At 44.6% G+C, this 24,369-nt stretch overlaps 1 protein-coding gene and 1 long non-coding RNA gene across 8 annotated transcripts in view; one reads left to right on the forward strand and one right to left on the reverse strand.

The window, feature by feature from the left end:
- Positions 1–10,879, reverse strand: part of LOC146348880 (uncharacterized) — an 86,638-nt gene extending 75,759 nt beyond the window's left edge. For 2 of the 3 annotated variants that reach the window (XR_014790747.1, XR_014790746.1), the window contains exons 1-3: positions 9,586–10,407; positions 1,330–2,267; positions 42–205 (exon numbers count right to left, since the gene is read on the reverse strand). This is a non-coding gene — a long non-coding RNA (uncharacterized LOC146348880). Of the gene's footprint in view, positions 1–41; positions 206–1,329; positions 2,268–9,585; positions 10,408–10,633 lie in introns of those variants that run through there. The other variant, XR_014790748.1, reaches the window with a different exon arrangement.
- The window catches only part of RAE1 (ribonucleic acid export 1), a 37,707-nt gene continuing 23,815 nt past the window's right edge, over positions 10,478–24,369 (forward strand). For all 5 annotated transcript variants that reach the window (XM_084854224.1, XM_084854221.1, XM_084854222.1 and 2 more), the window contains exons 1-4: positions 10,478–10,660; positions 22,149–22,245; positions 22,888–22,992; positions 24,274–24,366. In XM_084854224.1, the coding sequence (XP_084710350.1) occupies positions 22,156–22,245; positions 22,888–22,992; positions 24,274–24,366 (288 nt within the window). In that variant the 5' untranslated portion in view covers positions 10,478–10,660; positions 22,149–22,155. The remainder of the gene's footprint in view (positions 10,661–22,148; positions 22,246–22,887; positions 22,993–24,273; positions 24,367–24,369) is intronic.

Raw genomic sequence — 24,369 nt, forward strand, 5'->3', positions numbered from 1 at the left:
TCACCTGCCTGTTTCCCTCCCTCGCTTCTGACAAGGCTCACCTGTTTTGTGGGTGAGACGGCCTCGTGCTGCATCATCCTGCCTTCTCCCTCGCTTAGGAAGTCTTGCTAGCTTCTCACTTCTCTTTCTCTTCAGCTGTTCCCCTTCCCTTCTTCGACTGTTTCTTGGTGCTGGCGGCAGCAGAAGTTATTGTTACTTCTACTTTCTGTGTGGTGAGAAAAGGACATGCAAGGATCATGCCTCACACTAGGGGTATATTCACATGTGCAAATCTGCACAAATCTCTCCAAAAGTTAATGATGATGATGATGATGATGATGGAGTTAAATGTGCACAAAACTCCTCAAAGGTGAAAAAAACTACTCTGCTAATGAGTGCATTTGTGCTCATTAGCGGAGCAGGCTGCGGAGGTTGTGCAGCAAAGGCCCATGGGATATGTGTGAGGACCAAGCAGGAGGACTAAAGGGGAAACAAGCCACAGCAAACTGCAGAATGCCTGATCATCTGTCAGGAGTAACATGGGTGAGTGAACAACCAACTCGCTGTAGCTTATTCTCAGGGTGGCTTATTGTGATGTGCGAACTGGCCCTTTATGTACACTCATTAAGAGGGTTATGAGAATCTGTGATGTTACATGTACATATATTAGGCATTTGTGGTTATATATTTGGATTGATGTTACAACTCTGTGTGTTTATGGTGAGTGGACCTAGGGTGAGAGGGGTATGAGTGACAAGATGTATGGTGCATTTGCATACATGAGATGATTGGTTGAGTGAGTGAGGTGGTGGTGAAGTGTGTGTGACATATAAGCAGAGAGCTGTGCTTGTGTAGAGCAGATAGGGATGTAGATAGAGCTTTGGAAGAGAGAGAGAGAGAGAGAGTCAGAGTCAGAGTCTCTGAAGAGTTAAATTGTGGCTAGATTTGTGTGTATAGGACCACCGTGGAAATTAAGTGTGCCTGTATATGAGAGGATAGAAATATCAATAGAAGATTTTAAAGTGGTTATTATTTATTAGATTTCTATACTGCCCCATAACCAAAGCTCTCTGGGTGGTTTACAAAGCTTAAAAGCTTAAAAATATATAAAATTTAAAAATATAGGAAACACAGACAGCATACACAAAGACAACATATATCTAAAAACAACTCTGAGCAATCAGCCAAACCACAAAACAAATCCAGGATCAATTAAAAATCTGCATCCCAGTGGTGGGCGGGGTCACAAGCAAAAGGGCAGAGCCAAACCCCCCACAATACCAGCATTAGCTTAAAGGGTAAAGTATTAAAGGGAATAATACGGGTTAGAATAATGCCATGTGACCTTACATCTCATGAAGTAAAAGGGTTGGACCTGAGGCAAAAGTCCTGGTGGCAACGTTATCGTGTCAGGGGGAAGGTGTTGCCTGCTGTGGGAAAGGCCTTACTGAGAAGGTATTCTCCCTGATAAATAGGCAGGAATGCCACAGAATCTATCCATGTTTAGTCATTCTCATTGTGCATTGAGTCTCTCACAAGGGCCACAGACAGGTTTTGTGCAGATCCAGTGTTGGGTATTGGTGCACCATGTTGAGCTGAACACCTTCTCATTCAGGTAGGCACGGAGGCCTTCGCCTTTGATTAGAAACCAGTTGCTGAATAGCGTTCCATTTGGCCATTTCCAGGGCTGTCCTAGATCTTCCCTTCAGAGGCCAATCCAAAAGTATGGCTTTTAGAGCCAAGTATAAAATCCATTTCCTCTGGAGTGTCCATTGGCACCAAGGATCCACCGTAAGAAGAGCAATTGCTCTGGCTGAAGTCCCAGGTCCCTTCTGTATCAGAGAAAAAGTAGCATGTTGTTCTATTCCTAACCCAGCCTTGCAGGCATGAAAGGACAGCTGACTCACCTGGAGTAACTGTACCTGTGGCTCTGAGTAAAGCACCAAGAATAGCACCAATCACAACAAATAAAACCAGGATTCCAATGACAATAGCAACAGTTTTCTTGCTGAACTTCGATAAAGCATGAAGTTTTGCTATTCCTGCATGTCTACCAAAGAAGAGCATCTCTTGCTCTGGTCCATTTTTAAGGTTTCCCTGACTAGGTTCCTCAGTTCCCGTTTTTTCTGTTTTCACATATGCTTCCTCCGCCTTCCCAATGGGCATCCGCACTTTGAAATCTTGGGTTAAGAATTTGGAGCCCATCACACCAGCACAGATTCATCAGCACGGAGAGTGGAGAAGGGGGCACTGGCAAATTGAAAGAATTCTATTTGCCTCATTTTTTCCTGTAGTCACAAAACAACAAAGATAGCCATAAGAAGAAGAAAAAAAAACATATTAATACAATACTTTTATTAGGCCAACCATACGTTCACAAAAAATGTGCAAGCTTTTGAGCTCTCCGGATCCCTTCATGCAAGATAACATTCAGGTCACCCTGCCATTTGAAGTTAAGCAAGTGGTAACTGGGGAGAGCCCACCGCCTTTCCGTTGCGTGACAGCAGCGCAGGTTCTTGTGCTCGGGCCAGGGTTGTACTTCAGAATGGTTCTCATATGCAGCAGAGCTGTTCAGCTTCCTCCACGTGATCCCACAACATCTCTAGCTAACCCCTGGGGGACTTTGGTTCCAACCCACGGCCATTAGCCTGTGGGGTGCCGCAAGGTTCTATCTTGTCCCCCATGCTTTTTAACATCTACATGAAACCGCTGGGGGAAGTCATCAGGAGGTTTGGGCTGAAATGTCATCAGTATACGGATGATACTCAGCTCTGCCTCTCGTTTCCATCTGCACATCCCAGGGAGGCTGTGGAACTCCTGAACAAGCATCTGGTGGCTGTTTGGGGATGCATGAGGGTGAACAAGCTGAAACTTAATCCAGACAAGATGGAGGTACTGTGGGTTGGGAAACCAACTACTTCGGATGGAGGTTTACAACTTGTTCCACTCTCCCTGAAAGCCCAAGTATGCAGTCTGGGAGTCCTCCTGGACTCTGAGGTAACTGGAGAAGCCCAGGTGGCTGCAGTGTCCAGGAGTGCTTTTTACCAGCTTAGGCTGGTACACCAACTGCGGCCCTATCTGGAAAAGACAGACCTCGCCTCAGTTATCCACGCACTACTCACGTCCAGGCTGGACTACTGTAATGTGCTATACAGGCTGCCTTTGAAGATGGTTCAGAAACTCCAGGTCATGCAGAATGCAGCTGCCCAAGTATGGGTGGGGGCAAGCCAATTCAATCACATAATGCCTATACTGTGCGAGCTGCACTGGTTACCAGTGTGTTTCCGAGCCCAATTTAGAGTGCTGGTTTTGACCTTTAAAGCCTTAAAACAGTTTGGGACCAAGTTATTTGAAGGACCACCTTCACCCATATCAGCCTGCCTGCACTTTAATTTCAGAAAGGAAGGCCCTTCTCATTTGCCCACCTGTGAGAGCAGTCAGGTGGGTGATCGCACATGAGAGGGCCTTCTCTGCAGCAGCCCCACACCTCTGGAACAAGCTGCCATTGGAGGTCCACCACGTTCCATCATTGTAGGCTTTTAAGAAGGCCTTGAAAACAGATTATTTTACCTTGGCCTTCTCTTGTTATGACTGCTATTGTTGCTTGTACTGCTGTTGCTGGTCTTATTGTTGGCTTTTATTGTTGCTTTTATTGTTTTTATCACTTTTAAAATTTTAACTGTTTTTATGTATTTTATTGCTGTAAGCCACCTTGGGAGGGCTTCTGCCCTGAAAGGCAGTCAAGAAAAAATTTAAATCAATCAATTATAGCTACCTATCTACCAGCAGAAATCTGAAGAACAGGCTCCTGTGGACCCAGATGTATATTGGAGGAGATCTTTCCCAGGGTCCATGGTGGACTTAGCAAAGTCCAGATAGGAAAATTAATATAGGTAGGAAGTGAAGAAAATGTTTTCAGATGAAAAAGTAGTGAAGCCTGAGCCTCACCAGTGAGTAAAATAAAATAGTGAGAAAAAACTGAATCAAACTCCTTAGGAGCTAGGCATCTAGCCCAAAAAAGCTAGTTCAGAAAAGATGGCTAGCAGCAGCCTTAAAAACTGAAAGAAGGACATAATGAAAGTAAGAAATCCCCTTTTTTCTCTACAAGAAGGCAAACATACAAAGTATGGCCCCCAAACTAGCAAAAATATGTTAGCAAAAACTGGAGCTATGAGAAAAGGAAAAAAATGAAAGATGCAAACAAAGTCCCCCCTAGGGTGCAGTTGCTTTTTGATCAACTGACTCTCCTAAACTTTACTGCCTTCTGATTGGCCTTTTTCCCAGTTGCCAACTAGAAATGTGGTTCTGGATTGGTGAAAGACATGTTGGGTGGGCAGAGACCTTCAGAAACGTCTTCTATAGCTTTAGGCAGCTGATGTTGTTGTTTAGTCGTTAAGTCGTCTCCGACTCTTCATGACCCCATGGACCATAGCATGCCAGGCCTTCCCATCCTCCGCTCTCTCCCGGAGTGTACTCAAGTTCATATTCATTGCATCGGTGATGCTATCTAGCCATCTCATCCTCTGCCGTCCCCTTCTCCTTTCGCCTTCAATCTTTCCCAGCATCAGGGTCTTTTCCAGGGAGTTTTCTCTTCGCATTAGGTGTCCAAAATATTTGAGCTTCAGTATCTGTCCTTCCAATGAGCAGTCAGGGTTGATTTCCTTTAGGATTGACTGATTTGACCTCCTTGCAGTCCAGGGGACTCGTAAGAGTCTTCTCCAGCACCACAGTTCAAAAGCATCAATTTTTCGGTGCTCAGCCTTCCTTATAGTCCAGCTCTCACAGCCATACATTACTACTGGGAAAACCATAGCTTTGATTATACGAACCTTTGTCGGCAAGGTGATGTCTCTGCTTCTTACTATGCTGTCTAGGTTTGCCATAGCTTTCCTCCAAAGGAGCAAGCATCTTTTAATTTCATGGCTACAGTCACCGTCTGTGGTGATCTTGGAACCCAAGAAAATAATATCTGTCACTGCTTCCATTTCTTCCCCTTCTATATGCCAGGAAGTGATGGGGCCAGATGCCATGATCTTCGTTTTTTTAATGTTGAGTTTCAAACCAGCTTTTGCACTCTCCACTTTCACCCTCAAGAAGAGGCTGTTTAGATCCTCTTCGCTTTCTGCCATTAGGGTGGTATCGTCTGCGTATCTGAGGGTGTTAATAATTCTCTTGAGCAATCTTAATTCCAACCTGTGATTCATCCAACCCGGTGTTTCTCATGATGTACGGCAGCTGTTACCCTAGGCCTTATTAGGGTACGTGGGAATATTCTGGACTCATGAAGCTGCTAGCTGTAGGGAGTAACAAACATTGTAACTTTTTCCATACTGGTCCATTGTTCCAGAACTTGACTACAGCTTTGTTAGCATGATTGCCTTTTTCTGCATCTTGGACTCCAGGCAGCAAGAATTTTCTGTCCTCAAGGAAAGACAAATCGGCTTGTGAACCAAAGTTTTACTCCCATTCCATTGCATGGCTCCTTTATAAGCCCTCTGTCCCTAACACCTGAACCCACAAAAAGGGGACTTGAGTAACAAACTGGATGCCTTTTTGCCAATGTAAATTACTGGCCTGAAGTGCCTGATCCAGATTAGGGGCATAGCTGGGGGGCAGGGGCACATCTAGTGGTCTATTCACTACACCATTGGCCATGAAGCCAATTCTATCCATTGGCTTCATGGATAGAAGAAACTGGCTCAAACCATCCTTTCTGTCCATCTAGAATAGTACTGTCTATCCCATCTGTAAAATTCCAAACAGATCTTTTCTCAGCGCTTCTAACTACCTAAGAAGAGCCATGCTGGATGAGACCAAGGGTCCATCTAGTCCAGCGTTCTGTTCACACAATGGCCAATCAGCTGCCCACAGAAAACCTACAAGCAGGACTTGAGTTAACAGCACCCTCCCACCCATGCACCCCAGCAACCCATGTACATATGCATACTGCCTCTGATAATGGAGGTAGCATACAGCCACCAGGACTAGTAGCCATTCATAGCTTTATCCTGAATGAATTTGTCCAATCACCATTTTAGGCCATCAAAAACGGTGGCCATCACTACATCTTGTGGTAGTGGATTCCACAGTTTAACTATGTGCTGTGTGAAGAACACCCTTTTATCTGTCCTGAATATCCCACCAATCAGCTTCATGGGATGACCCACGAGTTCTATTATTGTGAGAGAGGGAGAAAAATGTCTCCCTATCCACATTCTCCATAATTCTGTACACCTCTATAATGTCTCCCCTTACTCACCTCTTTTCTGAGCTAAACAATCCCAGATGGTGTAACCTTTCCTCATAGGGGAATTGCTCCAGCACCTTGATCATTTTAGTCGCCCTAGACAGGTCAAGGATTGAACCTTCTCCCATACAGATCTCTCCTCTCCAGCTGTTACATTCACCTCACATCCTTCAAAACCAGGGTGGGGAGCCTTTTCCCTACTGAGGTCTGCACTGCCTTGGTCAAAACCTGTTGGGGGTCTGTATTCCAGCAGTTGGTAGGACCAGTGCCAAAAGTGGATGGAGTTACATATGTGGGTCCTCCCTTTGTGCAGTATGCAGTGGGGTGGGGGGAAGCTTTTGCATCTAGGCATTCTGCTTCCCCAACTTATGCAGGGTTCCTTCCATTCACATGGTAGTCAATGGCCAGAGCAGGACAGAGTAAATGTCAATACCCTGAAGTTGGGCTGGTAAGCAGCATAGTCCGGTAAGAATCTAGAGGTCCACATTTGGCCCACGGGCCAGTGGCTTGCCAGCCCTGCTTTATAACCCTTAGCGTACAAAGCATGTGCTCTTCCACAATGGCAACTCTCAGGTGAAATCAAATTTTACACATGCAGCGCATTAATTTAACCACTATGAAGCTCACCCCCTTCATGGATCACTGCCTTGTTGTGGCGAAGGGGCTTGCGTAACTCAGTGAAGCCATAAGCTATGCCGTGCAGGGCCACCCAAGACAGACAGGTCATGGCGGAGAGTTCTGACAAAATGTGGTCCACTGGAGAAGGAAATGGCAACCCACTCCGGTATTCTTGCCAAGAAAACCCCATGGAATGTATCACAAGGCTAAAAGAGATGACGCCGGAAGATGAGCCCCTCAGGTCGGAAGGTGTCCAATATACTACTGGGGAAGAGCAGAGGGAATTTCCAAGTAGCGCCAGAAAGAGTGAAGCGGCTGGGCCAAAGCCGAAAGGACACTCAGCTGTGGATGTGTCTGGTGGTGAAAAGAAAATCCAATGCTGTAAAGAACAATATTGTTTAGGAACCTGGAATGTAAGATGAGATGGCTAGATAGCATCACCGATGCAATGAATATGGACTTGAGCACACTCCGGGAGAGAGCGCAGGACAGGAAGGCCTGGCGTGCTGTGGCCCATGGGGTCACGAAGAGTCGGACACGACTGAATGACTGAACAACAAATGAAACTCACGGATGGGGAATGTGTGGTCCTCCAGATGTTGGACTCCAACTTCCATCATCCCTAGCCAGCATAGCCAATGGTGAGGGATTATGGGAGCTGCAGTCCAACAACACCTGGAGAGCCACACTTTCCCAATCCCTGTTCTAGATTGACAAGCCCAATTTGTTTAAGAAGAAAAAAGGCACTATAGCTTGTTCAGAGCATTTTGTTAATTTAGTGCAGGAGTAGTCATTAACGATTTCACACACATGTTTGCATATGTTTTTTTTTTTTAACATAATGGTCACATTTTGTATTCCTTGCATTGCATCTCCTTCTAACCTCACTGCTTATGATATCCTCCTCCCCTCTACAGCTATGCATAGAGATATCTGCCAAGTCAAGGTAACACTTCAATATGAAGTCTACAAACGCTTATGCCATAATATATTTATTAGTCTTTAAGGTGCCAGAAGAGTCAGTGCTGTTTTTAATATTTAGTATCATTTCAAGTATACAGTGTAAAATGTGCCGTATATTTTCATAGGGTTGGATCCAGATTTAGGATGCAATCCTATGCATGTTTAGACAGAAAAAAGTCCTACAACTTGCAGCATTGCTGGGATTTTTTTCTGTCTAAACATGCATAGGATTATGCTCATCGTCATACTTAGAGTAGACCCATTGAAATCCACGGGCATTAAGTGACTAATGTCAGCCCTTCAACAGCGGCCGCAAGACTGGAAAAGGTCAGTTTACATTCCAATTCCAAAGAAGGGCAACGCCAAAGAGTGTTCAAACTACCGCACAATTGCGCTCATTTCACATGCCAGCAAGGTGATGCTCAAAATCCTACAAGCTAGGCTTCAGCCGTGTGTGAACCGAGAACTACCGGAAGTACAAGCTGGGTTTCGAAGAGGCAGAGAAACTAGAGATCAAATTGCCAACATTCGCTGGATCATGGAGAAAGCAGGAGAATTCCAGAAAAACGTCTATTTCTGCTTCATTGACTACGCTAAAGCCTTTGATTGTGTGGACCACAACAAACTGTGGCAAATTCTTAAAGTGATGGGAGTACCAGACCACCTTACCTGTCTACTGAGAAACCTGTACGAGGGTCAAGAAGCAACAGTAAGAACCAGACATGGAACAACCGATTGGTTCAAAATTGGGAAAGGAGTACGACAAGGCTGTATATTGTCACCCTGCTTATTTAATTTATATGCAGAGTACATCATGAGAAACACCGGGTTGGATGAATCACAGGTTGGAATTAAGATTGCCGGGAGAATTATCAACAACCTCCAATATGCAGACGATACCACCCTAATGGCAGAAAGCGAAGAGGATCTAAACAGCCTCTTGTTGAGGGTGAAAGAGGAGAGTGCAAAAGCTGGTTTGAAACTCAACATGAAAAAAACTAAGGTCATGGCATCTGGCCCCATCACTTCCTGGCATATGGAAGGGGAAGAAATGGAAGCTGTGACAGATTTGATTTTCTTGGGCTCCAAGATCACCGCAAGACGGTGACTGTAGCCATGAAATTAAAAGACGCTTGCTCCTTGGGAGGAAAGCTATGGCAAACCTAGACGGCATAGTAAGAAGCAGAGACATCACCTTGCCGACAAAGGTCCGTCTAATCAAAGCTATGGTTTTCCTAGTAGTAATGTATGGCTGTGAGAGCTGGACTGTAAGGAAGGCTGAGCGCCGAAGAATTGATGCTTTCGAACTGTGGTGCTGGAGAAGACTCTTACGAGTCCCCTGGACTGCAAGGAGGTCAAATCAGTCCATCCTAAAGGAAATCAACCCTGACTGCTCCTTGGAAGGACAGATACTGAAGCTGAAGCTCAAATATTTAGGCCACCTAATGCAAAGGGAAAAGTCACTGGAAAAGACCCTGATGCTGGGAAAGACTGAAGGCAAAAGGAGAAGGGGACGGCAGAGGATGAGATGGCTAGATAGCATCACCGATGCAATGAATATGAACTTGAGCACACTCCGGGAGAGAGCGCAGGACAGGAAGGCCTGGCGTGCTGTGGTCCATGGGGTCACGAAGAGTCGGACACGACTGAGCGACTGAACAACAACAACACTCTAATTATATCTAAATTAGCCCATTCTTTCGTTGTTGCCAACGCAGCTTACGGACAATTTGAAGTTTACCGCAACATGAAAAACGCAGCTATGAAATTATTGTTACCTTTATAAATGCCCATTACGGAAGTCCTCTCTATCAACCCACACGCAAGCAGTTTCCATCTTTCACAAACACCTGCGAAGCGGAGCCCGTTCTCCATACAGCAAGCGAAACCCAAATTTAACTGAAGGCAACGACCTAACTGGGGATCGCTTTCACGACACCGCCAGTTCTGCCCCTCGCCGCGAAACACATTCAGATTTCGCCTCTGCTGCAAAATCTCTGCTGCTCTGCTAGATGGCGGGGCTAGGCAAACCACAAGCCAACAACGCCGCTAGTCCCGTGAGCGCCACATAGCAGAAGAGGAAGAGGAAGAGGAAGAAGAGAAAGAAGAAGGAGAGGAAGAAGGAGAAGAGGAAGAAGGAGAGGAAGAAGGAGAGGAAGAAGGAGAAGAGGAAGAAGAAGGAGAAGGAGAAGAAGGAGAAGGAGAAGAGGAAGAAGGAGAGGAAGAAGAGGAAGAAGGAGAGGAAGAAGGAGAGGAAGAAGAGGAAGAAGGAGAGGAAGAAGAGGAAGAAGAGGAAGAAGAAGAAGAGGAAGAAGAGGAGGAAGGAGAAGAGGAAGAAAAAGAGGAAGAAGAAGGAGAAGAGGAAGGAGAAGAGGAAGAAGAAGAGGAAGAAGGAGAAGAGGAAGGAGAAGAGGAAGGAGAGGAAGAAGGAGAGGAAGAAGGAGAAGAAGAAGGAGAAGAAGAAGAAGAAGAAGAAAAGGAAGAAGAAGAGGAAGAAGAAGGAGAAGAGGAAGAAGAAGAGGAAGAAGAAGAGGAAAAAGAGGAAGAAGAAGAGGAAGAAGGAGAAGAGACAACGCGCTCCTGCCGGCGCGCCTCGCCGCGAGCCGCGCCCCTTTACCCCGCAGCTGACGTTGGTCCCTGCGAGCTCAGCGTCGAGTGGCGCATGCGCGCACTAACGACGGGCCTGCGCTCCGAGGCCGAGCCTGTGTAACGTGCCGGCGCTGAGGAAAGGGTCGTGCGGGGAAAGAGGCCGGCCGGCCGGCCCCTTCCCGTCCCGTCCCCGCTGAGGCCCGTTTCGCTCCCCCGCGTCTGTCTGACCAGGCTCACCTGTGGTGCTCGGGAGCCGCCTTGTGGGTAAGCGAGGCGGCCTCGGCTCGCCATGCCGTGTGGCGGGGCCGCGCCATCGCGCCCTTTCCCTCGGGCTCCTTCGCTTCGGGCCCCCCCCGGCCCGGCTGCGCGTTCTCCCTTCAGCCGCGCCCCTTCCTTTCCTCGCCTGCTTCTCCAGTCACTCTCTCCAGCTCCAGTCGCGGATTATGCCCCTCTCGGTCAGCCTTCGCCAGCCCCCCGCCCTCCAGACGCGTCGGACTTCGACTCCCACCAGCCCCAGGCAGCGTGGACAGTGGACAGGCATGCTGGGAATTGAAGTCCCAAACGTTTGGAGGATACCAGGTTGGGGAAGGCTGCTCTAGGTGCTGTTTCCGCTCCCTTTTCATTTGAGTTGGCGGCGGCGGCGGCGGCGGCGGCGGCTTCCTGTGGGTTACTTACCGGCCAGGATTAGTCCCATGCTTCTGCCGAAGCCAGACCCTCATTTCATGTACCAGGAGGAAAATGCTGTTTTGGGGATGCTTCTCTCCTCCTACCCCCTCCCACTTTGACGACCATTAGGGTTGAAAAGTGGTCTGCCAATAGTGTAAATAAACAATAATGCATTTATTTATATAATAGACCAGAGAGCTTCCACTCATACCTTAAGCTGACATTCAAAAAGCTGGAAATGCATATACGGCACATATTCCCCATTGTCATTCCTTAAACAATCATTTTGGAATGAAATGGAGTGTGTGTGTGTGTGTCCGTGTCCCTGTACCTTTTAAAAACGTATAGTAAGTTCCCATCCAGGATTTGCCCACTTGTCACTGGATTCCTTAGGCAAGCCAATGCTTATGAGTCACAGCCTTCTGAACTGTAGTAGGGGAATAGTAATAGCGGCCAACCTTCCAGAATTGTTGTAACCATTGTTGAGATGGTGTTTGTGAAGCCACGGAGCACTTGGGAGGAAAAGTACGCAGTTGTCAGATGCACAGAGTTTCCGTCATGGGGAAAAAAAGAACTATACTGCAATGCTGGGATGTCACACTGAAATGAAAGCTTAAAAGTGGGTTTATTTCTTACCTAAAATACAGAGGTTTTGAAGACTGTGAGCAGTGGAAAAATGATTTTCATTATCATTTTTAGAAATGACTATGAGGAATATGCAGAGTTCTCTTTCAGTATAGACTTACCGTAGAAGTGGGAGCTCTTTGGTCTTCTGTACATCTTTGCTTTGATAGAGCAACCCCTGCCTATGTTGCCTGCTCTCTGCTGAACTTCTCACAGCACATGTAACTCTCTATGACTGCATGGTACAAAAAGCTGAGAAGCCAAGACTGAGAGTAGTTTAACCATTTGGAATCTGTCTTTGGTTTCATCAGTAAACAGCTTCTGGACCAGAACAGCTTAAATCATTTATCACTGGTATATGGGCATAATGGGTGTGTCTGCTTCTCTGCCGTGCATTGTGGGGTAGCAAGTGCTGTGAAAAGTTTCATGGGATTTTCTTGGGAGGAGGTTTTTCCTGGGAGAGGATGAGTTTGTTGGTGAACAGAGTTTATTTCGTGGAAGGGCTCAGCCCTGGAATATGTGAAGTAATAATGCCAATGCATGTGCAAAGTGGCTTCCTCAATCACCAAAAACTGCAGCCTGCCCTGCCCTGACACAGGATTAAAGAGCAGGGATTTCAGTGCAGATGATATGTACCTTTGGGGTTGGGGGGATAGCTATATTTGAGCACCACCCCAAGCCTCTGCTACCTCTCTTGGGCCCCAAATGAAGAGACATAAGACAGGGAACACCACCCACTTGCAGGGAGCCAGCAAGTGAGAGGAGCTTCAATCCACCCACCACTTCCCTTTCCAGACAGTTCATAGAGAGCCCTCCTGTTTCACATCCCAACCCAATAGTTTTTCCCCATGCAACATGGGAGACAATCAAGACAGCAGGAAAAGCATCTTCCATAGCCTCTCCTTTCACTCAAACCTAATAATTCTTCTCCCTGGCTGCTGTTCCCTACCTTCTGCTCTCCACCACTCCAGTCCCTTTCCCATGTGCCCTTGACATGGAGGTGGGGAAAATGAATTCATGAGAAGCCCCCCATATCTCCTACCCAAATAAGGGCTGCAATGTTCTCATCCTCAAATGGCCTGCTGTGTCAAAGCAAGATTTTTGTGGCCTACAAAAAATGACACCAGATTGATCCAGAAAAGCAGGAGAGAGGCAAAGTGAAAGTCCAGCTCAGTTACAGTAGCTGTAAAAAAAAAAGGGGGGGGGGACATCTTCTGTACACCTAAAAGACTTGACCCTGATCACCTTAAGCGCTGGCCAGGTGACAGCAAAGGTATCAAAAAAGGCAATAAAAGAATGGAAACCCTGTTCAAAAGATGCTTTTTCTGCAGTAGGTGAAAGTAAATAGATGTCATAATCCTGCCAACCAATAGGGGAGTTCTCATTCTCTGCTGTTGCTAGGCAAACATTAAAGTACATTTTCTTAAACTAGTTTCAGCAACCATTCTTGCTCCCTTACCTATTGAATTCATAATTGAATGCACTGGAATCAGAGTTAGGAGAAATCCTCATAATTGGCCGGTGGAAGAAGGGAGATGGTTCACTGACATAATGGCTGGATTTGGACAATATTGCCTAGCTTAATGAGCCATGGTTTATGAAGGTAGGAAGGAGTGTCTGAACCCAGCTTTTGAGTCCATGCGTCTAGGCTAAAAGATGACACCGGAAGATGAGCCCCTCAGGTCAGAAGGCGTCCAATGTACTACTGGGGAAGAGCAGAGGGTATTTCCAAGTAGCGCCAGAAAGAGTAAAGCGGCTGGGCCAAAGCCGAAAGGACACTCAGCTGTGGATGTGTCTGGTGGTGAAAAGAAAGTCCGATGCTATAAAGAACAATATTGTTTAGGAACCTGGAATGTAAGGTCAATGAATCAAGGTAAGCTGGAGGTGGTCAAACATGAGATGGCAAGATTGAACATCAACATCTTGGGAATCAGCGAACTAAAATGGACAAGCATGGGCGAATTTAATTCAGGTGACCATTATATCTACTACTGTGGGCAAGAATCCCTTAGAAGACATGGAGTAGCACTCATAGTCAACAAAAGGGTGGGAAAAGCAGTACTGGGGTACAATCTCAAAAACAATAGAATGATGTCAGTACGAATCCAAGGCTGATTCAACATCACAGTAATTCAAGTCTATGCCCCAACCACTGATGCCGAAGCTGAGGTTGATCGGTTCTATGAAGACCTACAACACCTTCTAGAACTAACACCAAAAAAAGATGTCCTCTTCATCATAGGGGATTGGAATGCTAAAGCAGGAAGTCAAGAAATCACCGGGATAACAGGCAAGCATGGCCTTGGTATACAAAATGAAGCAGGACAAAGGCTAATAGAGTTTTGTCAAGAGAACACGCTGATCATAGCAAACACTCTTTTCCAACAGCACAAGAGGCAACTCTACACATGGACATCACCAGACGGTCAATCTCGAAATCAGATTGATTATGTCCTTTGCAGCCAAAGATGGAGAAGCTCTATACAGTCAGTAAAAACAAGACCTGGAGCTGACTGTGGCTCAGATCATGAGCTTCTTGTTGCAAAATTTCGGCTTAAATTGAAGAACGTAGGGAAAACCACTAAACCATTCAGGTATGACCTAAATCATATCCCTGATGAATATACAGTGGAGGTGAGGAATAGAATTAAGGGATTAGACCTGATAGACAGAGTGCCTGAGGAACTATGGACGGAGGTCCATCACATTGTTCAGGAGGCAACAACTCAATCCATCTCAAAGAAAAAGAAATGCAAGAAAGCCAAGTGGCTGTCTGATGAGGCTTTACAAGTAGCTGAGGAAAGAAGGGAAGCGAAAAGCAAGGGAGAAAGGGGAAGATATATCCAACCGAATGCAGAGTTCCAGAGAATAGCAAGGAGAAACAAGAAGGCCTTCTTAACTGAACAATGCAAAGAAATTGAGGAAAACAATAGACTGGGAAAGACTAGAGATCTCTTCAAGAAAATTGGAGATCTCAAGGGAACGTTTTGTGCAAAGACGGGCATGATAAAGGACAAAGAAGGCAGGGACCTAACAGAAGCAGATGAGATTAAGAAGAGGTGGCAAGAATACACAGAAGAACTATACAGGAAAGATCTGAATGTCCCTGATAGCCATGATAGTGCGGTCACTGAACTTGAGCCCGACATACTAGAGAGTAAGTTAAGTGGGCCTTAGGAAGCATTACTAACAACAAAGCTAGTGGAGATGACAGTATTCCAGCAGTATTCCACCTAAAATATCTTTTAGGATATTTAAAATCCTAAAAGATGATGCTGTTAAAGTGCTGCACTCAATATGCCAACAAATTTGGAACACTCAACAGTGGCCACAAGACTGGAAAAGGTCAGTTTACATTCCAATTCCAAAGAAGGGCAATGCCAAAGGGTGTTCAAACTACCGTACAATTGCGCTCATTTCACATGCCAGCAAAGTTATGCTCAAAATCCTACAAACTAGGCTTCAGCAGTATGTGAACCGAGAACTACCGGAAGTACAAGCTGGGTTTCGAAGAGGCAGAGAAACTAGAGATCAAATTGCCAACTTTCGCTGGATCATGGAGAAAGCAGGAGAATTCCAGAAAAACGTCTATTTCTGCTTCATTGACTACGCTAAAGCCTTTAATTGTGTGGATCACAACAAACTGTGGCAAATTCTGAAAGTGATGGGAGTACCAGACCACCTTATCTGTCTCCTGAGAAACCTGTACGAGGGTTAAGAAGCAACAGTAAGAACCAGACATGGAACAACCGATTGGCTCAAAATTGGGAAAGGAGTATGACAAGGCTGCATATTGTCGCCCTGCTTATTTAACTTATATGCAGAGTACATCATGAGAAACGCCGGGTTGGATGAATCACAGGTCGGAATTAAGATTGCCGGGAGAATTATCAACAACCTCAGATACGCAGACGATACCACCCTAAGGGCAGAAAGCGAAGAAGATCTAAAGAGTCTCTTGTTGAGGGTGAAAGTGGAGAGTGCAAAAGCTGATGTGAAACTCAACATTAAAAAAACGAAGATCATGGCATCAGGCCCCATCACTTCCTGGCATATAGAAGGGGAAGAAATGGAAGCAGTGACAGATTTTATTTTCTTGTGCTCCAAGATCACCACAGACGGTGACTGTAGCCATGAAATTAAAAGACACTTGCTCCTTGGGAGGAAAGCTATGGCAAACCTAGATGGCATAGTAAGAAGCAGAGACATCACCTTGCCGACAAAGGTTCGTATAATCATAGCTATGGTTTTCCCAGTTGTAACGTATGGCTGTGAGAGCTGGACTATAAGGAAGGCTGAGAGCCGAAGAATTGATGCTTTTGAACTGTGGTGCTGGAGAAGACTCTTACAAGTCCCCTGGACTGCAAGGAGGTCAAATCAGTCAATCCTTAAGGAAATCAACCCTGAGTGCTCATTGGAAGGACAGATGCTGAAGCTCAAATATTTTGGCCAACTAATGTGAAGAGAAAACTCCCTGGAAAAGACCCTGATGCTGGGAAAGATTGAAGGCAAAAGGAGAAGGGGACGGCAGAGGGTGAGATGGCTAGATAGCATCACCAATGCAATGAATATGAACTTGAGCACACTCCGGGAGAGAGCGCAGGATAAGAAGGCCTGGCGTGCTATGGTCCATGGGGTCACGAAGTGTCGGACACGACTTAACAACTGAACAACAAAAATGTAGAGCATGGGTAGGCAACATGTGGCCCTCCAGATGTTTTGGCTTACAACTCCCATTATCCCTCACCATTAGCTATCCTGACTAGATACGATGCGAGTTGTAAATAACCCCTGGAGAGTCATTCCTGATCCAGAGCCAAGATGCATCTCCTCTCCGCTCAGAATTAACACCTGAAATGAGAACTCTAGCGCATACTAGCAAAATCTTTAGAAGTCCGTGCATGCACACACAGGGGCAAAACAAGGACAGGGTGCTGGAAAATAAGGACTGTCCATGATAAATAGGGAGAGTTGGAGCATATGTTACCTAGAAATGTGTTTTTCAGAGTTGATATTAAAGTTGTATTGGTCTGAGTGTTAAAATCACAGAAAATACCAGGGTTGATTTGATTTAAATCAAATTGATTTAAATCATGATTTAAATTGCTTGTCTGGAGGACTCAATTTTAATTATTTAAATCAACATTTAAATCACTAGTGAGGATGATTCTATTTAATCATCATTTTTAGTAGAAGTACATTATTATTTAATATAACCTTAATACATATTCAGATATGTAGGTTTCATTAAAAGGTAGGTAAACAGTGGAGGATACATGCAACAGAAGTTTCGCCAAGAGGCAGGACTGTATGAATATGTTAAGTTTACTTTTTGTTTCACTTTCTATTCCCCTCCCCTATCCCTAGCATTTATATCCAGACTCTTCCTCCTTGTTCAGATCTATTCCATCTCCCCAAATTCTCTATTCATTGACCTTCTCTATCTTTGCACTTAGAGAGAGGCAAGGCCAAGAGAGAGCATGCACTTCTGTACACCACCTGCAGTGCAGAATAGGACCGATCAGGTTATCTCCCATTTCCATAAGCTGCTGTTAACATATTCATAGAATATAATTAGAAGTTGTATAGTTAGTATTCATGGTGATATCTTTGACCTAGGCTCTTTTTTTACTAATTGTTTTAAGAAAATTTCAAAATCTGATTTAAACAAAAGAATTTTGATTCAAATTTTAAAAATCCAATTTAAATTTAAAAAATCTTATATATTTTTTTAAAAATTAAAAATAATTTATTTTTATCAACCCTGGAAAATGTATCCATTTAATTGCCATGCACATTAATGCCTTTTGAAATGTGCAGCTTTAATCTGATTGTGCTATGTAGGATTTTGAATCTTCCATGGTGTGAACCAGCATTAAAAGTGAGGATGAAGTATGCTGTCCGATTATTTGTAATAGTTGCCCATTATGAGTCATGCTACTTCCTGTAGAGAAACCATTGTCTTAAGAATATTGAATTAAGGCTTCAGTCTTTAAGGGAGCAGTCCTATGGCTGCTAGTCAGCGGCTAGATGGCCATAGGATACGTCAGTTTCCGGGACACCTGCCCCCCCGCTGCCTCACTGGCAGCTCAGAATGACCCTGCGCTCGGAAGAGGAGTGCAGAGCAGCGAAAATGGGGCATTCCAAGGCAGGGAAGGGGAAATGCCGGTACGACACATCCAGCGTGTCATCCGGCAGCTGCTTCCCCCGTTCCGCCTTTCCACGGCTAGATAGCCGAAATCAGCTGTCTAGCCACAAATGTAGGGTGGCTGAAGCGCAGAGGGTATGATCTCCTCCGTGCTTCTCCTGCCCTGCATTGGATAGGTGGTCGCCTCTGAGTTCAGAGGCAGCCTCCTATCCTGGTAGGATTGCTTCCTAATATACTTTATGTGTGAGGGACTAACAGTGCAGTCTTATACAAGCCCCAGTTGACTTCATTGGGCCGCTGTCCTGTGGATACTTACTTGTGAGCAAGCTCCATTGAGCAAAATGGGACTAACTTCTACGGAAAAGTACTTAAGATTGTGCTGTTAAATCCCATTTCATTCAGTGTAATTTAATTATTGTATTTATTTATAAGTTGTCCATTAATACAGGAAAACCAGGGTAGTGTTCATTTAAGACAGTTAAAATATGCAGTAAAACTCCACACTGAACACAATAAAAGTCCAGAAGCAGCTATATATAAAATCAGTATAATCCAGCAGAAGCCATTAAACCATCAAAACCAGCTACAGAACATGTTGAAATTCCTAGGCAAGTGGGGGGAAAAGTATTTGCCTGATGCTGAAAAACATCCAGAGTTGGTGCCAGGTGAACTTGTCTGGCAGTGTGTTCCAGATACAAGGCACCATGACTGAGAAAGTCCTCTCCCCAGTTTGTTGTTGTTGTTCAGTCGTTCAGTCGTGTCCGACTCTTCGTGACCCCATGGACCATAGCACGCCAGGCCTTCCTTTCCTGCGCTCTCTCCCGGAGCGTGCTCAAGTTCATATTCATTGCATCCGTGATGCTATCTAGCCATCTCATCCTCTGCTGTCCCCTTCTCCTTTTGCCTTCAGTCTTTCCCAGCATCAGGGTCTTTTCCAGAGAGTTTTCTCTTCACATTAGGTGGCCTAAATATTTGAGCTTCAGCTTCAGTATCTGTCCTTCCAAGGAGCACTCAGGGTTGATTTCCTTTAGGATGGACTGATTTGACCTCCTTGCAGTCCAGGGGACTCGTAAGAGTCTTCTCCAGCACCACAGTTCGAAAGCATCAATTCTTCGGCGCTCAGCCTTCCTTATAGTCCAGCTCTCACAGCCATACATTACTACTGGGAAAACCATAGCTTTGATTAGACGGACCTTGGTCGGCAAGGTGATGTCTCTGCTTCTTACTATGCTGTCTAGGTTTGCCATAGCTTTCCTCCCAAGGAGCAAGCGTCTTTTAATTTCATGGCTACAGTCACCGTCTGCGGTGATCTTGGAGCCCAAGAAAGTAAAATCTGTCACTGCTTCCATTTCTTCCCCTTCTATATGCCAGGAAGTGATGGGGCCAGATGCCATGATCTTAGTTTTTTTCATGTTGAGTTTCAAACCAGCTTTTGCACTCTCCTCTTTCACCCTCAACAAGAGGCTCTTGAGATCCTCTTCGCTTTCTGCCATTAGGGTGGTATCGTCTGCATATCGGAGGTTGTTGATAATTCTCCCAGCAATCTTAATTCCAACCTCTGATTCATCCAACCCGGCATTTCTCATGATGTACTCTGCATATAAGTTAAATAAGCAGGGTGACAATATGCAGCCTTGTCGTACTCCTTTCCCAATTTTGAACCAATCGGTTGTTCCATCTCTGGTTCTTACTGTTGCTTCTTGACCCTCGTACAGGTTTCTCAGTAGACAGGTAAGGTGGTCTGGTACTCCCATCACTTTCAGAATTTGCCACAGTTTGTTGTGATCCACACAATCAAAGGCTTTAGCGTAGTCAATGAAGCAGAAATAGACGTTGGTCTGGAACTCTCTTGCTTTCTCCATGATGCAGCGAATGTTGGCGATTTGATCTCTAGTTCCTCTGCCTCTTCTAAACCCAGCTTGTACTTCCGGTAGTTCTCGGTTCGCATACTGCTGAAGCCTAGCTTGTAGGATTTTGAGCATCACCTTGCTGGCATGTGAAATGAGCGCAATTGTGCGGTAGTTTGAACACTCTTTGGCGTTGCCCTTCTTTGGAATTGGAATGTAAACTGACCTTTTCCAGTCTTGTGGCCACTGTTGAGTGTTCCAGATTTGTTGGCATATTGAATGCAGCACTTTAACAGCATCATCTTTTAGGATTTTAAATAGCTCGGCTGGAATACTGTCATCTCCGCTAGCTTTGTTGTTACTAATGCTTCCTAAGACCCACTTGATTTCACTCTCTAGGATGTCTGGCTCAAGTTCAGTGACCGCACTATCATGGCTATCAGGGACATTCAGATCTTTCCTGTATAGTTCTTCTGTGTATTCTTGCCACCTCTTCTTAATCTCATCTGCTTCTGTTAGGTCCCTGCCTTCTTTGTCCTTTATCATGCCCGTCTTTGCACAAAACGTTCCCTTGAGATCTCCAATTTTCTTGAAGAGATCTCTAGTCTTTCCCATTCTGTTGTTTTCCTCGATTTCTTTGCATTGTTCATTTAAGAAGGCCTTCTTGTCTCTCCTTGCTATTCTCTGGAACTCTGCATTCAGTTGGCTATATCTTCCCCTTTCTCCCTTGCTTTTCGCTTCCCTTCTTTCGTGAGCTACTTGTAAAGCCTCATCAGACAGCCACTTTGCTTTCTTGCATTTCTTTTTCTTTGGGATGGATTTCGTTGCTGCCTCCTGAACAATGTTACGGACCTCCGTCCATAGTTCCTCAGGCACTCTGTCTATCAGGTCTAATCCCTGAAATCTATTCCTCACCTCCACTGTATATTCATCAGGGATATGATTTAGGTCATACCTGAACGGTTTAGTGGTTTTCCCGATGTTCTTCAATTTAAGCCGAAATTTTGCAAGAAGCAGCTCATGATCTGAGCCACAGTCAGCTCCAGGTCTTGTTTTTACTGACTGTATGGAGCGTCTCCATCTTTGGCTGCAAAGGACATAATCAATCTGGTTTCGATATTGACCATCTGGTGACGTCCATGTGTAGAGTCGCCTCTTGTGCTGTTGGAAAAGAGTGTTTGCTATGATCAGCATGTTCTCTTGGCAAAACTCTATTAGCTTTTGTCCTGCTTCATTTTGTACACCAAGGCCATGCCTGCCTGTTATCCCGGTGATTTCTTGACTTCCTACTTTAGCATTCCAATCCCCTATGATGAAGAGGACATCTTTTTTTGGTGTTAGTTCTAGAAGGTGTTGTAGGTCTTCATAGAATCGATCAACCTCAGCTTCTTCGGCCTCAGTGGTTGGGGCATAGACTTGAATTACTGTGATGTTGAATGGTTTGCCTTGGATTCGTACTGAGATCATTCTATCATTTTTAAGATTGTACCCCAGTACTGCTTTTCCCACCCTTTTGTTGACTATGAGTGCTACTCCATTTCTTCTAAGGGATTCTTGCCCACAATAGTAGATATGATGGTCACCTGAATTAAATTCGCCCATGCCTGTCCATTTTAGTTCGCTGATTCCCAAGATGTCGATGTTCAATCTTGCCATCTCATGTTTGACAACCTCCAGCTTACCTTGATTCATTGATCTGACATTCCAGGTTCCTAAACAATATTGTTCTTTACAGCATCGGATTTTCTTTTCACCACCAGACATATCCACAGCTTAGTGTCCTTTCGGCTTTGGCCCAGCCGCTTCACTCTTTCTGGCGCTACTTGGAAATACCCTCTGCTCTTCCCCAGTAGCATATTGGACACCTTCCGACCTGAGGGGCTCATCTTCCGGCGTCATATCTTTTAGCCTTGTGATACGTTCCATGGGGTTTTCTTGGCAAGAATACTGGAGTGGGTTGCCATTTCCTTCTCCAGTGGACCACATTTTGTCAGAACTCTCTGCCATGACCTGTCCGTCTTGGGTGGCCCTGCACGGCATAGCTTATGGCTTCACTGAGTTACGCAAGCCCCTTCGCCACAACAAGGCAGTGATCCATGAAGGGGTCTCCCCAGTTACCACCTGCTTAAAACTTCAAATGGCAGGGTGACATGGAGAATCATGATGACGAATAACCAGTTTGGCTTGGCCAGCTTTCCTTAACCTTCTACCCTCCAGATGTTTGGGGCTGCAACTCACATCATCCCTGACCATTAGCCTGGGGCTAATGAGTGTTGTAGTCCAAACAATCTGGAGGGCACCAGATTGAGGAAGGCTGAGGTAGGCCATTTGAAAGAAGGTGATGTTTTTGGTTTACTTCTGGGTAACTGTATTAATTTACATGTGTCCAAATGTAGAAAACACATGTAATGCAAAGTCTGTTTAGCAAATAATGTATAGAAGTTGTTTTCAACTCTATTTTTCACAGGGCCAAGATGAGTTTGTTTGGATCAACATCAGGATTTGGAACTGGAGGCACCAGCATGTTTGGCAGCACAGCTACAGATAATCACAACCCAATGAAGGTATTCAACCACTGCTTACATGGCGAGAAATATAATATCTCATTTAATAAGAAGTCTTGCACATAAACAACTTGAAAATTCTCCAGTAAAAAAGATAGAATCATAGAATAGTAGGGTTGGAAGGGGCCTACAAGGCCATCGAGTCCAACCCCCTGCTCAATGCAGGAATCCATTTCATGTTTCCTGATAACATCAGGAAAACTGTACGGCCTATGGTAAATACATAGATAAGTCCTTAGGATGAGTCAGAATGCTTGGCTTAATTTTATGTATCTTTTGCATCAGGGAATTTGAGTTTCCACCATGCTTGTTAGAACTACACTTCAAACAGCTGTTCATATGAGATAGTGGAGATTTCATCGGAAACTGTACTACTTCATTATAGGGACTTCTTTTCTTTCTTTCTTTTGCTTCAACTTTCAAACGTGCTAATATTCAATTGTGCTGCAGTTTTAAGCACCCTTACTAGGAAGTAAATCATTCCCCTTAAACTTGGTGAGATTTACATCCAGATAAGTATGTATTCGAACAGGCTGCAATTTTATTTTATTTTTTTGTAGAAGTGCAACTTCTAGTCCATTAACTAAGTAAACTGTCTGCTGGAGATGTCTGTAATGTCTGTAACTTTGACTTCTGTTCTAGGATATTGAAGTTACTTCTCCACCTGATGATAGCATTGGTTGTTTGGCTTTCAGCCCACCAACATTGCCGGGTAATTTCCTTATTGCAGGATCATGGGCAAATGATGTAAGTAACAAATGAAAATAGGTATCAAGGCATACTATGTACTCAGGCTGCCCAGTATGTGCCAAACTTGGACGGCTGCTTCTTTCAGACAAAATGTGATAACTTTAAGAGGCTAATGGTTAAAGGAACTGCATACCACCTGTGAGAAGCTGAGTTTGTAACAACGTACTGAAAGTATGGAAGTATTGACAGTGTAAAATTTTAGATTATTATCTGTTGCCTACTATTATAAAGAACCTCTCAAATTATTGGAGTAGAAAAGGATTAGATGAAAAAAATAGGAGGAGAAATCTGGCTTGCATTTTCATCAAATTTCCTTTAGTTTGTGCTTCTCTGAACACATGGATTTTGACATAATAGCTGCATTACTTGTTGACAATACTTTCTTTCATCACAGTCCTATACATGTCAACTCAGATGTAAGTTCCATTGAGTTCAATGGGGCTTATTTCCAGGTAAGTGAGTATAGGATTACAGCCTCAAAATCTCCTGCTATGATTTGTGTATCTATTGTGAAACAAGTTGTATGAGCGGACAAATTCCAGAAGAATGATCATGTAATGCTGCAATCCTGTTCATACATAACCTGGACGTAGGCTCCTTTGAATACAGTGGACCTTACTTTCAGATAAACATGCATAGGATCAGGTTGCACAACTGTTACAGCAAAAATAAAATTCCTATGATAAAAGAACTGGCTGGATCCAGACTTAGCCATACTTTGTCGACCCACTGAAATCCATGAGGGAAGTTAGTCATGATTAAGTCCCATTTATTTCAGTGGGACTACACTAAGCATGACTAAGCCTGGACCAACCCAACGTATTTATTGCTGCTTGAGCTTTTGTAGACCAGAGTCATTTTCATCTGGAAGTCTTTTGGCCTTGTAATTTTTAGTTGCCCAAACAAATGGTATAGCTTAGAATAGCCTTCCCCAACCTGGTGCCCTCCAGATATTTTTGACATAAACTCCTTTCAGCCCCAACCAGCATGGCCAATGGACAGGAATGCTAGGAGTGTAGTCCATAACTGGGAATAAAACTGAGAGCCTGTGTGTCCCAGTGGCTAGCAAGTTGGACTGCTAAAGCCTTTATTAAAATTCTAGCTGAATCAAAGGATTCCCTTGATGGCCATAATCTCTCTGCTTCCATTGTCTTTGTATAAAAGGAAGATAACTAACCAGACTTCAGGATCTTGTAAGAAAAAACAAGGTAAAAGCCTATATATTAAAAGTGATAGACAAATGAATTGTCTTTTAAAGTGTTGTCTTTTTTTAACCAGGTTCGTTGTTGGGAAGTCCAGGATAATGGACAGACCATTCCAAAAGCACAGCAGATGCACACTGGGCCTGTTCTCGATGTTTGCTGGAGTGATGTA

Source organism: Heloderma suspectum, chromosome 4 (assembly GCF_057233095.1).
Source record: "Heloderma suspectum isolate Gila_16-S chromosome 4, 16-S_ref, whole genome shotgun sequence".
In the NCBI taxonomy this organism is placed as follows: domain Eukaryota; kingdom Metazoa; phylum Chordata; class Lepidosauria; order Squamata; family Helodermatidae; genus Heloderma; species Heloderma suspectum.